The 15,729-nt window shown below is 39.3% G+C and overlaps 1 protein-coding gene across 7 annotated transcripts in view; it reads left to right on the plus strand.

Annotated features, from left to right (window-relative positions):
- LOC101158260 (protein kinase C-binding protein NELL1) overlaps window positions 1-15,729 on the plus strand; it is a 603,730-nt gene that overhangs the window by 77,986 nt on the left and 510,015 nt on the right. For all 7 annotated transcript variants that reach the window (XM_023952325.2, XM_078944996.1, XM_078944997.1 and 4 more), the window contains exon 3: window positions 15,333-15,483. In XM_023952325.2, coding sequence (XP_023808093.1) covers window positions 15,333-15,483 — 151 coding nt within the window. The remainder of the gene's footprint in view (window positions 1-15,332; window positions 15,484-15,729) is intronic.

Consider the following 15,729-nt stretch of genomic DNA (forward strand, 5'->3'; position numbering starts at 1 on the left):
TGAAATTATCAGTTGAATGGTCAGTTGAGACTTATGCAATTTAAGCGTAGTTTGGTAATTTATATGAAATTACTGCGTGAATCGTCCGCAAATGTGCGTGATTTTTCGAGATGGATACACAAATTTGTGGCTTTACATGACCGTTCGTTCCATCCATGTCCATGTATGCCTAATGGACTTTTCACGCATATACATAACTTGCATATAGTCCACATAATGCATAACTTTGATATCTTGCATACGGCAGACATATCACATTCAAATTGCGTAATTGAAGCTCTAATCACTAATTAATTGCACATAAATAGAGCAATAATCACGCACAGCTCATGCACGATTGGCATATTGTGTGACAAGTATATAAATCGAAATATCTTTCAGCCCTCCAGCAGAAGAATACTAAGTGGTGCTTGCTTCCATGGTTTTTGTCACGGTTCAGCTTTTTTTATAAAATGTTTTAGTTTCTGCCACCAACCCCAGTCTCCTGCATTTTCATCTCCAGTTTCTGTCATTAGATTTTAGACAGCATTCATTATCCTCAACATACAACAACTATGTTCATGCCCATAAGCTTGATTTATGTTCTCATTTACCAAAAGACTTTGCCGTGTTTCACTTGTGCACATGTCTTGAACTGAATAAGGGAATATGCTGCAGGATGGTAGTCCTGTGCGACATAGTGTTTCTAACAAGTTTATCTTGGTGACTAGGATTCCAGCTGCCTTGAGATCATTAACAAGATTCTCCAATTAAGTTCTCAACGGATTCATTGTGATTTCTCTTTGGAAAATTGAAACTTTCAAGGGTCACAATTGGAAGGAACCTGGGCAGGGGGTCATTGTTTCTTGCATTTGTGGATGATCATACTAACTGTAATATTATCCATAAGCTGAGCAGTAATGATCTTGCTTCCATTTCCCAGATCTTTGGTGTTGGCCATGCGGAGATTTAGGAAAATTAAATGATTTGGTTTTTGGACAGGTTTGTTTTCCTCACTAACAAGCTGAGTCTAAGATCTCAATTTGCTACCTGGACAACTGGAAGCCTAAAATCATGCGGATTAATTGGGAGTTTTATGTTTCTTTCACTAATGAAAGTGCGAAATAACAAAGGAATATGTTTAGAAATGCTAATTTTTGTTTTCTGTAGTCATCCTTAACTGTTTAAATGCACTTTTCATTTGAAATCAAGACTATTTATCTACTATTCAGGGGTAGGGTTGGGCGATGTCCCCTAATTTGGCCGTTGACGATGTTTGCTGTCAACCATCGGGATGGACGATGACATCGTCGGGGGGGGGGGGGGGGGGGGTATTTTTACATTTTTCATTCTTATATAACTGCTATTCGTTATTTTGCTTTTTTCATTATATTTCCCAACTAATGGTTAATCCGCGATGATCCAGTATAAACTGAGGGAAGTGACTTTAACAGAAAAAGTAACAAGCAAGATAGAAAATTAGTGTAGTCGCTCCCGCACTTAATTAGTGAAGTGGACCGGCGGAGCGCGGACTTAAAGCTTTGTGTTTGATGGGAAGGGGGGGGGGGGTACATGAGCGGTATGTGTGGGAGATTTAAGACTGCAATCCGTCCCGCAGCTCTAGGGGTACAAGCAACCGAACTCAGAACCGGGTCTAAACGTGTGTCTGAGCACAGCTCGGATCGTCAGCACACACAGCGGTTTGAGCATCAAAGCAGAAATGTCGCTCAGTCCTTACAAAACATTCAAACAATCACGTGGATTTGTGTTTCCAGTCGTGTCCCGACTAAATAAAGGCTGATGTTATTCTTACACGTTTACGTGCAGCGCCACCCAAAGCTAATGTTGTTAGCCCGTGTTAGCATACTGCTAATCCTGGCTCCGTTCAGAAAAAGCACTGACCACACGGATTAAAATTCAAATGATGAGCGAACAGGTGTTTGATAATAACCGTAACATTATTAAAAGCACGTTTAGAAGATCATCTCGTATTTTACCGAGCTGACATGTCAATATATATAGCCGCTCGGTGCTGTTATCGTTTTGTATTGAATTGTTACATTCAATAAAGTTTGGAAAAAAAGCCGCTCGGCGGAAGTTGTATCCCCTTCCGGTTTTCAAACTGCGCATGTGCGAATACTGCGCATGTGCGAATGATTTATTCCGACCGAAATTGTGACCTTAGTGAACGTTTTTATATTCTGAAAACATTTTTCTGGGCCCATGTACACGGTTGGATTCTAATCCGACCATTGATCCCATCAAGATATTTTGTACATGTAACCGCGGCTTATGGTGTCGACGCGCAACATGGCGGGGGCGTGGCATCACTATGGTGGTCTCTCCATTGGGATGTCAGTCACCCATCACGATGGACGATGATATCGTCCATCGGCACAACCCTATTCAGGGGAGCAGCTGTACCAAGTCATCCAAGTTGTTTCCTTTCTTGACTAAAACATTTTTTTTAATCTTTACATTTCAACATTAAAATGGTATCTGCATGTGCATAGTACATAATAACAAACATGCTGCTTGCAATTGCAATTTGGAAAGCAATCAAAAGAGAAGTCCATAAATCATCATGTAATGCACCTCCAACAAGGTTTTTATTCATTATTGTTATTATAGTGACAGCAGATGACTGTACACCATGTGGCTGGCTTATATTTCTCTCCAAGCTTCATTCTTATTTACAGAAGTCAAAATGCACTCAGTTTGATGGCTTGCAGAAAAGAGCCATTAGCTCTGTCAGAGGACATGCAATGAGAGCCTGCCTGCAGAATGTAGTTCTTCCCATCAGATAAGTGACAAATAACAGCACACCAATACAAACATGAGAGAGCATACAGGGCTTGAAAAGTGTTTACAGTCAGATTAGCTTCTTGCAAAAGGAAGGAAAGGTTGAAGTGAATCATCAATGTTTTATTGATTCGGTCGTATGAATTTTTCACCAGCTGAGGAGCTCTTCAAATGCATGTCAAGCCATCTTAGATTTAAACTTGCTGACAGCACAACTGTGTTTGTACATTCATGTCCTTCATGTGCTTCCTAGGATATTTCTCTTATCTGGGTGTAAACTACTAAAGAACACGTTCTACCTTTTAGGTGTTTGTGCTATTTTGCATAGATCACCAGTATGATCACACCTTTCTGTTAGTTTTCAGCATATTTTCCCTATGTTATAGAAAAAGAGCACATTTTGTTTTGTTTTTTAAAAGCAGGATTGTGGATGTAACAAAACTCTTACTTTACTCAGTCCTGCCCAATTACCCATTTTTGGAATATTTGGGTGAAGTTAACTCCAGCCAATTTGACAAAGCCACTTCAGGCTTTATTTTCTTTGGTTCACAATCTGTGGGTAATGTCAGAGAAAATCAATTCAGGAAACATAAATCTATGATTACAGGCAAGAAAAAGTTGCACTGTTGTCTTTTGACATGCCATTTTTAGTTTTAGTCTAACTCTTCAATTCATTGATAATGTTTTAGAATACTTGCATTTTAAGCCATGGTTAATTCTTTTATATTCAATCCTTTCTTTTTATAGCCCAGTCTCTTTCTTTTACTCTCCAGTGTGTGAAGCACTTAGAAATAAGGCTCGGCAATTAATCGGTTGGTAACGCTTTCTTTTACAGTACAGTACTTATAGTATACTTAAGTGATATTTACATGGTACTTTTCATGGGACTTACTGGATACTTACATGGTACTTGCTGTGTATTTATTTGGTACTATTTGTTCATACTTATGTGGTACCCACTGGACATTTATAATATACTTACTGGGTATTTACATGTTGTGCAAAGGTGTCTTTTGTGGTACTTATCACATGTAAGAACAAGATAAGTGCAAATAAAGTACCTTGAATTTAAGTCTGCACTCATATGTTTCATGGTATTTACCATGAATTTACCACAGAAACTACCCCTTTAAAGTCAGCCCTATTTCCCCTCAGCTACATGGTAATTTCAGTACTAAATGCTGGGTATGTTCACTTGAATATTACTCATGGTAAGTACCACAAAAGACACCTTTACACAACATGTAAATATAAGTATATTATAAATACCCAGTAAGTACCACACACGTACCACACACGTATGAACCAAATAGTACCACATAAATACACACCAAGTACCATGTAAGTACCCAGTAAGTCACATGAAAAGTATCATGTAAACACCTTGTAAGTACCCAGTAAATTCCATAAAAAGGACAATGTAAATACCCCATAAGTACACTGTAAGTACTGTACTGTAAAAAAGCGTTACCCAGTTATTGATTGTCAGAGGGGCTGTAGGCGCAAACTGGCAGCCAAGACTCTGATAGTCTGCCGTAGGGCAGCTTTGGCTACATCAGTAGCTTACCATCACCAAGTATGACGAGGACTGAATGAATTAGGGACACATTTTAAGTGCTTTGAGCGTCTGCAAAAGCACAGATAAATCTAATCCATTATTATTTAGAAGGAATTTCTGGTATGGGGCTAGCACATCTAATAAAGCAATAGAAAAACAGCAAATGTGGAGAAGCAAAAACTTATTGTACTGAGAGTAATACTTAAAAAATTGCTTTTTTCCATTTTATACTTTTTTTTAAAGAAAATTGTTAATAATGGCGTACGGTTCGGGTTTGTATTAAGTATTGTAGTATCCCTAATATTTACAAGTTTCATAGTATTTAATAATTAATAAATTAATTACAAAATTAGAGGCATCATGTTACCATTTATCGTCATTCAGACGGTTTCCTATAATTACAACACACTCTATTATCATTTATTGCCGACAAATAAACAATGACATACTGTACATTCATCAGACACTTTTTTAGGTGTACCTTGCTAGTACCAGGTTGGACACCCTTTTGCTTTCAGAACTGGCTTAATCCTTGGTGGCATAGATTCAATAAGATTGGATGTAGGGCTTTTTGGAGACTGTTTCAACAATTCCAACCTGACAACATCTCATGTTATGAAGCCATTAAATTCAACGTGCTTTTTAAACGTTTAAAAAATCAGCCATCTTTGAGTAGTATTATTTGATAAAACACCAATTTGACTTGAAACACAAAACAATGTTTTTTTCCCAATATTTAAAATGTGTTTTTTATGACTTTTATTCTGTTTTCTCTGACATGCAAATGTAGCTTTAGTTAAAATAAAAGATATGTGGTGGAAAACTCCAACCACAGAGAAAAGATCCAAACCTTTACAATAATGTTATATGACATAAGCTGCCAAAATTGTTTGTCTTTAGGTGAAGAAAACTTCCCTTTTAAAAAGATATTTTATTATCCCTAAGGTTGTTTCTTTATGTATCAGAGGAAAGTTATTGCCTGCAGTGAGCCAGCTGCAACTGAAAGAAGTATTTGATGCAAACATGTCCTTTATAGGGACTTTTCAAGATAATTTGAGGTTATTTTATGTGAGACCCAGCAAGTGGGTGTAGGTTGTAACCATCGGTTGTTCCACAGTTTGCTTTTATTGAAAAATAGAAAGGCCAGATCTCACTATTTGAAAAAAAACATTTTTTCGTGTAGTTTTATGTAAAAATTTCTTTTTGAATAACTCAAACATAATTTTCTGCCAAAGCTCATCTGAAGCTACATTCACACAGGGTGCATCAACTCACATTCAAGTGGCCACCTTCAATGAAAAGTCTATGAAAATGCATATAATCCCTCGTTTTGGGCTCACGTTCATGCATCGCTCCACAAGTTTTTAAGTCCAGTTTTGGGCTCTACGTACAAAACTGGCTTTCATTGATTGTGCGCTGGAAATTCAACCAGTTGAAATTTCAACTGCTAAATCATGAAAACGCTGAACTTTGACCAATAAGATAGTGACGTTGGGGGGGGGGGGGGGGGGGGGGGTCCTTTTTAAAACCCAGTAGTGCCAACTGTTGAAAGCAGTTTAAACAATTAATTTTTTATTCTTATTTTGTCATCTGACGGATTTTTACTTTATTACTTTATTACTTTATCATCCACCAAATTTAATTCTCTTCTTTGTTTCAGAAAAACAGGAAATCCATAATACCATAAATCCATAAATCCTTAAATCCATAAATCCTTAAATCCATGAATCATTTGAAGAAAAATAGTCAATTGGATTATTTGCAAAAGTAACGAGCAGTATTGGAGGCATGAGGCTGGTTGTATTTCCTAGCGGAACTCTTTTTGCTTGTTTATTTAAATTTCTTACATTATAACAACTAAGGTGAAATATTTTTTAAATCCATTGGACATGAAATAAAACTTGGAAAATATTCTGAAAATATCAGATTTAGTGATATAGTTTAAGAATTCAGCGTTAAGTCATTTACCCACATGTCTGCGATTCTGGAAACTATTTTTTCATTAAACAATTTGGTTGATCTGAAATGAGGTGCTTGATTGAAGGAACAGTTTGCGTCATGGAAAACTCTTTTAGTCCTGCCTATGTGGACCAATTAGCCTAGAAAAACTCTGCAGGCCTACTGTTTAAGTCATTTATAATGGATGAAAAACTTATTTTATTGTAAGTTGAATAAGCTTCTTCATTGACAAAACCTGATAAACAAAATAATTCAAATTGCTTGTCTTTTGTGCCCCAGTTTAAATGTGCTGCAGTGGTTTGGACAAATGTTGCCTACAGTTTTTTCAATAAACCTTGCAAAGTTGTAACATATCTTTAAATGTAAAACAGGACCTGCTTCCTGGTTTTCAAGGTAATTTGATTTGATTGGATTTCTTTTTATTTTCACAATAAAATATTTAAAAAGATGTTATAACAGAATAAACAGAAAGTGAGGTAGAAGAAAAATCCTATTACATTCTAAAAAGATAAACATTGATCCAACTTACTTGAATCTCTTCAATTGGTAACACGTAATTGGATCAAGTTTATTCAACTGAATGTTTTGTCAATCCAACTCAATTTAATATGTTGATACAACTTAAATTTTTTGTTACTTTTTAAAACTTTTTGTTCATACAACTTAATGTGACACATTTTTCTAAAGTTTCAACCAATAGTCCTTGTAATTTCCATATCAAAGACATGAGTGCCCAGCAATGTCTCACATTACAAGGCAGGAACTCACGTGTCATAAACTCTGTCTTTAATATTGGGACATACGGTGTTTTACCGCACAAGAGGGTTGGTCATCAACTCATGGTGCAGAAAGAAATAAACATAACAGTTTATATTACCAGTTAAAACAGAGTAAAACAGCTAGACAACAAAACACTTGAACAAAAACTCACACTTAAACCCCAATCTGCCCAGAAAGGCAAAGAAAATGGTATCCCATGATTATTTTCGCTGCCTTACGTTATGATGTCATGACGCATTGACAGCTTCACACCACAGTGACACCAACTTAATTGAATTAAGTTGATTGAAACTAAAATAACTATGTCAGACAACTAAGTGTTATTATTAACTTGAATGAAAAATTATTTATTTATTTTCACCAAACTAAATAATTAAGTTAGATCAATGTAAAAAAGTTCATCTTTTCAACTACAGCCCAAATACTCTTTTTAGAGTGTACAGTAAACCCTTGATTTTCGCGGGGGTTACGTTCCAAATAGAACCCTTGTTAAGCAAAACCCGTGAAGTAGAAACCTTTATTTTTTTTACAATTATTATACAATGAAATACACTATTATACATTGAAAAGAAAGAACAAACCATTTAACAGGCTAAAGCAATTGTTTTTTTTAAACAAATAAAAGTACTTTATAAACGTTTTTTCAACAAATAACTTCTGTAGTGTGCTGTCAAATAATAATTTCAATCATTGATAAGAACAGAAGGCTTTAAATTGCGGAGATTAGCCCCGCCCACCGCGACCCGAGTGGATTAAACGGGAGAAAATTTAAAATGATTTTGAAAAAAATAAAAAAGTACAGTGGGACAGATAGTGACTCCGGTCTTTTTCACTGCTCTTCATACTGAGCCGCTGCATCCTGACTCTGCTCTGCAGCGTTTTTTCCTTTTGAAGCCCGCGGTGCAGCTGCAGGTGTGTTTGTTCGGGAGAGGAACATAGTGATAGGCAGTTGTTGTCGCTCTTTTTTCTTCTTTGCAAAAAGATCCTTATACACCGACATGCCCCCATCGATTATGTTGGAGAACTGTAATGAACGGCTCATCAAAGGGTCCCATTCTTGAGCTACTCTGAAGTTCAGTGGCCATTCTCACCATGGTTGCTAAGCGACCAAGTGTTAGTCATTCCTCCTCATCTTTAGCCACACTTGTGTCCTCTTCTTCCTCTTCTCCTTCATCGTCGCTTTGTGGCGTTGTCATTTCTGCCAGGTCTGCATCGGTCAGCGGATGTGCGTCTGCATCAATCAGGGTTTATGTCATCCGGACACATGTCATTAAAGCCGTCTCCTCCAAGCTGTTTTGCAAGATTCACAGCTGCATCTACGGCAGAGCGATGAACCTCGTCAAGCGAGCCTCCGGTTGGGTTTTGCACTGCCTCTGGCCAGAGTTTTTTCCAGCAGGCATTCAAAGTTTCAGTTTTCATCTCCTGAATGGCCCTCTGAATGTTTTGGAGACATGATGCGATGGTGTATCCACGCCAGTAGTCCTTTAGTGAGGAATCTTGATCCGAATCCATAGCGTCAACAAGATGTTGCAGGGTGTTGCGCGTATAGAGAGCCTTGAAAGCACGGATGATGCCTTGGTCCATGGGCTGAATCAGGGATGTAGTGTTTGGCGGCAGAAATTTGATTTGCACACAATCATATGCCAAATCATCAGCATGACCTCCGGCGTTGTCAACGAGCAGAAGCACTTTAAAGTCTAGTCCCTTTCCTCTCAAATAACACTTGACCTGCGGGATAAAACAGTTTTTGAACCAATCCAGATTGAGCGCTTTTGTCATCCAAGCCTTTGCATTGTACATCCAGCAAACGTGCAAATCATCCTTATTTTTGTTTTTCAGTGCTCTGGGATTTTTAGACCTATAAATAAGCCCTGGTTTAATCATGAAACCTGCAGCATTTCCGCACTTAACGAGAGTCAAACGATCTTTTTGAGCTTTAAATCCTGGGGCTTTGGCTTCTTCCTGCATGATGAAGGTGCGGGAGGGCATTCTTTTCCAAAATAAGCCAGTCTCATCTATGTTAAAAATTTGTTCAGGTTTATATCCCCCTTCCTCAATGATCGCTTTGAATTTATTGTTCACGAACGCTTCTGCTTCAGCCGCATTGCAGAGGCCATCTCTCCGTGCAGAGAAACATTTCTAAGTCCAAAGCGTTTCTTAAAGTTTTCAAACCAGCCCTTGCTGGCATTAAATGCGCAGGGTTCTGCGTGAACAGCACTTGTTGATGGCCCGGCATCCTCCTCCTCTTCCCTGTCACTCTCAGCAAAGTTTTGATACAGCATTCTCGCTTTTGTGCAGATAACGCTTGTCTCTAACGTAATGTTTTTTTTCCTGCAGTCATTAATCCACAAAGCTAATGCAGACTCCATCCTTAACATGGTCTTGTTGCGGACAGTTGCAACCCTTTTTGCATCCTTATTAAAACTTATAGCTGCTGTCGTCCTTATGTTTTTTTCTTCCTTCTTTATGGAACGAACGGAAGATTAATTAATTCCGTAATGCCGACCTACAGCCGCATAGCTTTTACCTTCCCTAAGCATTTCCAGAAGTTTAACTTTATCTGCGATAGATAGCATCTTCCGCTGCCTTTTGGGTCCTGCTGCAGGTGCTTTTGTCGGTCCACAGCGTTTTGTCGACATTTTGGGTTTTAGAGAAACTCAAAATTGCAAAAGAATTTGCACGTATGTATTGCAAATTTGGCTAGCTGTTTCACGTACGTGTACTGTACATATTAAACTGCAACGTTATTGACGCACAGGAAGAGAAGAAGCGGAGTGACTTTTTAGCCAATCAGAATGCAGAACACAATGCACAATCCAAATCCGTGAAGTAGCGAAACCGTGAAAAGTAAACCGTGATATAGCAAGGGATCACTGTAATTCCTACCCTTAATTGTACAATATTATAGAAATACATATTTACATATTAAACATATACTTAACATATAATTTATTCTCCTATAGGCACTAAAGAATTTAAGAAACTTAAACGTCAAGAAGTCATGATTGTTCGTACGTTGTCCCATCAGGCTTCTCATTTTTCCAAGTTTCCAAAATATTCGATTTTTTAAAAAGGATGATACCACGGTCGCGTGTGGGCGGAGCCACCAGCTGAAGTTACGGTCTGATCACTGCATGGAGGGATGTGTTTGTCAATGCATGGTAGACACGGAGAATGTAGAGATCAGGTTTATTATTTTGAAGAGTTCTACTTGGTAATCATGTTTCCATGTTTGAGTTCATAAAATCATCCCAGGGAAAGTCTCAACTCCCGCAGTGAAAGCTGCGTCTCAATCTGACGCCGTGTTTCCATCTCTCTGATAGAGTTTGAGGCCAAAGCTCCTCTTCCGCCTCTCCACCTGCTTTTCCTCTCTACCTGTTCACCTGTTCACATCCTCTGCAGCTGAGAGTTGGTTTCCCCGCTCTCCTCAGTGTGTCCTACACAGAGAGTGCAAAAAACGATAGTCGGGCGCTCCAGCACAGCACAAGGATGAAAGAGCCGGACGCAGGTTATAGCGGGGATAGAGCGGGTTAAGCAAATGAATGGAAGAAGGCGGCCCGCTGAAGAAATATTCAATATTGTACACATTTTATGATTAGTCTGAACTATCTTTTATCTAGAAAAATGTTTTATTTTGCTAAATCAGTCCAGTACAAAAAAAACATCAACAAAAGCTGTGTTGGCCGGTTTTTGGCTGGGTCTTGCGGTTTTCAGATGACTTTTGGGATGGAAAACTGTGACTCTATCTGGCAACACTGGCGCCATCTCTCTGTCATCAGAAAGTTTCTCTGTCCCGTGGCACGTCAAGTTGCCGGCAGAAGATCACTCCGGACCGCGTGTCTCCTCCTGCTATCACCTCTGCAGTTCTCGCCGGTAAATACGAGCTTATTAAGGAAGCTGGTTTTGACGTGTTACGCGCTTCGTACGGAGCCAGCAGATGAACAAACTTAAATAAAATTTAATTATTATAAAATACTCATTATTTTCCAAAGTCGCAGGGAGCCACAACAGAAGGATGAAAGAGCCACATTTGGCTCCGGAGCCATGGGTTGCCGACCCCTGATTTAGGTATATCGTTTTGCGTGAGACATTAAACTCCATTAAACTTTTTTTGTTTCATGTTTAAAATTTGATTAAAGTTAAAGGTGATTAACAATAGAGTTTTAACATAAGAATCTGCAACTCATTTCAATAGAAAAGATTGGTGGATTGACTTAACAACCTCAAATGAAAGCAATGAAATGTAATTATAGATAAAACTTTTATTTAATTTCCTCCTCTGGTAAGTAGGCTTCTTTTGTTCCAAATATTTTTTGCCATGATAAAACATGTTTGAATGTTAAAACGATTTAAAAAATCTAATTTGAAAGATAAACCTTATCATTTTTGAACGTTTACAAGGACTTGGTCAGGTTTTCTTTGCCAAAGACACTTTCTTCATCTGTGGTCGGTGCTAATGACAATCATAGATTGTTCACATCAGCTGCTTTTAATGGAGAACCCCTGCTTTTATTGTTGTCCATTTTAACAATATTCTCCTCCGCTTTTAGGGTTAATGAGCTAATTACTGGGTGTGGGGAAACCATCCCAAAACTCATTTGCACAAAATTGAGTTCACTTAGGTTGTTTTACAGCTTTTTATTGAGCTGGACTCATTACCAAGATGTGTTGGTATTGATCATGGCTGTGAAGGGTTTCAGCTTCACTGTAAAAAATAAATGAATAACATAAATGTTGCTGACTCTACATGAATTTAGTTTTGTTGTTTTTTTGTGCATTAAATGTATTTCTATAAGTTAACCTTGAGCTGCGGGGATGTCAGTCAGATATAAGTAAAGAGTCCTGATTCTGGTACTAACTTCAAACCATGAAAATCGGACCAAAGTCTCATTAGAGGATTAGAGGAGATGATCTAATGTCTGCTTCTGTTCAGAGAGCTTGCAGTTTGAAGAAGTGTAGGGCGGGGGAAGTGGCCCTCCATCAACTGCGCTGTGACAGTTGGGAGGCAGAGTGTGAGGCCAAGCAGGCTACTGTCACCCTTGGGAGATTTAAAAGCTCTTTGCAGAGACAACTGCAGGTTTTTTTTCCTCTGGGCTGTCTGTCATGTAAAGCTGCCAGTGTGAAACCTCTAGAGCAGCTTGCTGAAAACTGCAACCAGGCAACCAGAACAGAAGACACATCTGTGTGCACGTGCAGATTCTTTAGCAGTGATCAAAACAATAGGAACACCCCTGTCATGCAGCAAAATTTGTTATGCAGCTCTGAGAAGCTTTTAGAATATTAGTCTAGCTTGGAAATTTCATGATGCTTTTTCCAAGAACAGAAGGAAATTTATGTGAGAAATGTCCCTTAGCCTTCTTTAGCTTTATTTCTGCGCGACTTAAACCCCCTGCAAAATCTATAGAGGCCTGGCATGCATCTTTCTAAAGTTGAAATTATATTGGCTAAAGGCTGACCGACAATTCTCAATAGAATAATTCTGTCAGAAAACGATGAAAATTGGCAAATTTTTACATCAGAATTTGGTAGAATATATCAGACTTGTAGTTTGTAAAAGATTGTACATGAGTAAAAGTACTATTACTTCAATAGGATATTCAAATATGATATTATTGTATTTAAAGATTTTTTGGATTGTTCTCAGTGTTTGATCACTTTTCATTGACAAACATGAGTTAACTGATTTGAATAATGGATATCTGACAGTGTTCTACAAGTATACTCAGTCTATCTAAAAGTGAGGCAGTATAACTGAAGTTTCCTTTTTATTTACTATCTATATACTGTATATTGATTGATTGATATCTTCTTAACTTGAAATATTCCAATTTAGTCTGAAGAAGCATTCCGTTAGTATACTTCCCACACTACATGTACATGGTCAATAGTAGACTTGCTATACTTATATTTAATGAATACTCAGGTAAAAAAATTAAAAAAAAAAAAATCAAAAGTACTTGAAGTTGTCCCGACTGATCCGTGTAAAGGAAAGAATGAGTGGGGCCATGTATTGTCAGATATTGAGTGAAAACCTTCTACATCAGCAAGATGAAGTTGAAACATGGCTGGGTCTTTCAGCATGACTACGATCCCAAACAAACTGCCCGGGTATCAAAGGAGTGACCTCAAAAGAAGCATTTCAAGGTCCTGGGGCCTCATTTATAAAACTTTGCGTAGGATTTGCGTCAGAAGTGGCGTACGGATGAAACATAGGACGTGCGTACGCACAGAAATATTCGGATTTATAAAACCGTGCGCACGCACATCCTACGCATCTTTCCCTTTATAAATCACAACCAATTCTAAATGCAGCGCAGCTTTTGCGGCTACATGACACGCCCATAGTTGCCCATAAATAGTCCGTGAAACGCCCACAAATGAATATTCATGGCTTGCTAAATCATGGCAAACACAGAGGGGAAATCAAAAAAACGTAACTTCACTCAATGTGAAGTAGAAGTTATCGTTGGCGAGGTGGAAAAGAGGAGAAAAGTGTTGTTTGGAGGGCACAGTGTGGGCATTACTAATGCCAAAAAGGCACGTGAGCGGCAAACGGTGGCAGACGCCGTAAATGCTGCAGCCTCACAACCTCGGACCGTGGCCGAAATAAAAAAGAAATGAAAGAAATGATCGGACATCAAAGTCGAGGCAAAAAACGTCTAGCGCTGCATCGGCAGAGTGTGTCCGCCACGTGGGGGGGGGGGGGGGGGGGGGGGGGGGGGGGGGGGGGGGGGGGGGGGCGGAGCTGACCCCTCTTGATGAGAAACTGGCCGCTATTATTGGGGAATCCCTATTAAGTCCCCCTTATCGGCGTCCTCCTCCGCCTCAGTCACCTGACTGAGACGGAGGGGACGCCGACGCGCCAGGGTCAGGGTGACACAGGTAAGAGAAATAATTCAAATGAATGCAGTCAAGTCACATGTATGCAGGCTACACAATTACAGATTATTAATATAGAAAATTTTTATTTTAGTTGCTGGGTGTTCCAGCGGGGCCAGTGGTTACGATGCTGCAGCTGAGCAGCCGTCTGGCCCCAGCGTCTCCACTGCACGCGGCTCTTAACCCTCCAGCAGTGGGCGCGTCCTCACCGATGCAGTCCTTGAAATGCAGAGGGAAGTCAGTAGTTCAATCAGAGAGGTGGCCAAGGAGTTGGGCGAAATCAAGATCGCCCTGACTGAAATAAACTGCACGATGAGGGAATTCTTAAATAAATAATATTTTCCACACCCCTTTTTCTTTACAAGCGACGCATCACTTCCAAACGCTGGCGCACAGCAGCAGCAAATGGCTCAAATGCGTGGGGATGGGGTTCAGGGTCGGGGCCAACACAGCAATCAGCGCCAGGGGGTAGAGGCACGTTTTTAAGCTGTGCCACATTGTGTAGCACACCACATGCCAGCACGATTTGGCACACACTGTCACTTTCACGTGTTTCTTCCATCTGCCGACGGTGTCGCCGTTTCTCATTTCACCCGTTTTTGTGCGTACGCCTGGGTCAGAGCTTGCGTGGAGGACCGCACATTTTCCCGTCAAGTTTGCTTTTTATAAATCTCAACTATTGCGTAGAGAGTGGCGTACGCCTTCTTTTGTGCGTACGCAACGTTTATAAATGAGGCCCCTGGAGTGGCCTATCTATAGTCTCCATATCTCAACCCCATAATAAATCTTTGGAGGGAGTTGACAGTCCGTGTTGCCAAGCAACAGCCCGAAAACATCACTGCTGTAGAGAAAATCTGCATGGAGGAATGGTCCAAAATTCCCGCAACAGTTTGTGAAAACCTTGTGAAGACTTACATAAAACGTATATAACAAAGTATTGAGTTGAACATTTGTTATTGACCAAATACTTACTTTCCACAATAATTTACAAATAAATTCTTAAAAAACCAAACAATGTAATTTTCTGGATTTTCTTTCTCATAGTTGAGGTATACCTATGATGAAAATTACAGGCCTCTCTAATCTTTTTAAGTGGGAGAACATGCACAATTGGTGGCTGACTAAAACCATTTTTGCCCCACTGTACAAACAAATCAGTGCAGTAGAAAATGTAGGGTTACTTCTGGGATTATTTGACATTTTTTGTCAATGCCCCAAGACACATGGAACTCCAAAAATTTTTTTACCTGTAAGTTTATTACTTTGTTTTTTGTAAAGTCCATCTTCTTGTTTTAGTCAAATGTTTACAGAGAGGACAGCATGCATGTTGCCAGTGAAAAGAGTTGTTAAAAGCTAATAATCTTTTTTCTTCCAGATGTAGGGAGAGCTGTTCAGGCCCCTCCGCACATAATGGAAAAATTGGTGCAGCTCTTCAGGAGCAAAAGTGAGTTCACCTTCCTAGCCTCCATCCAGCAGAAGTCTTCCTCATCAGGAGTCATATTCTCAATCCACGAGTCAGAACACAGGTAATCCATCTGTAACCCTCGTCATTAGATTTTTACCTCCAGCTTTGTTTCTGCACTGCTTTGCATTGATTACTGAACAGGAAATACAATTTCTTGAAGAAGAGGCTTATTGTTTGGGTCCCTAAATGGATGTCAAATAATAGTACTGTGGTGCATGGAAAACAAGGGAGGACGATTAGCTTCATCCATTGTGGGTCCTTAAGCAAGACCCTTTGCGCCACGGCCTAACTATGTATCCACGAGGGG

The sequence above is a fragment of the Oryzias latipes genome, chromosome 3 (genome assembly GCF_053564925.1).
Source record: "Oryzias latipes strain Hd-rR chromosome 3, Olatipes_Hd-rR_3.1".
Taxonomy (NCBI): Eukaryota; Metazoa; Chordata; class Actinopteri; order Beloniformes; family Adrianichthyidae; genus Oryzias; species Oryzias latipes.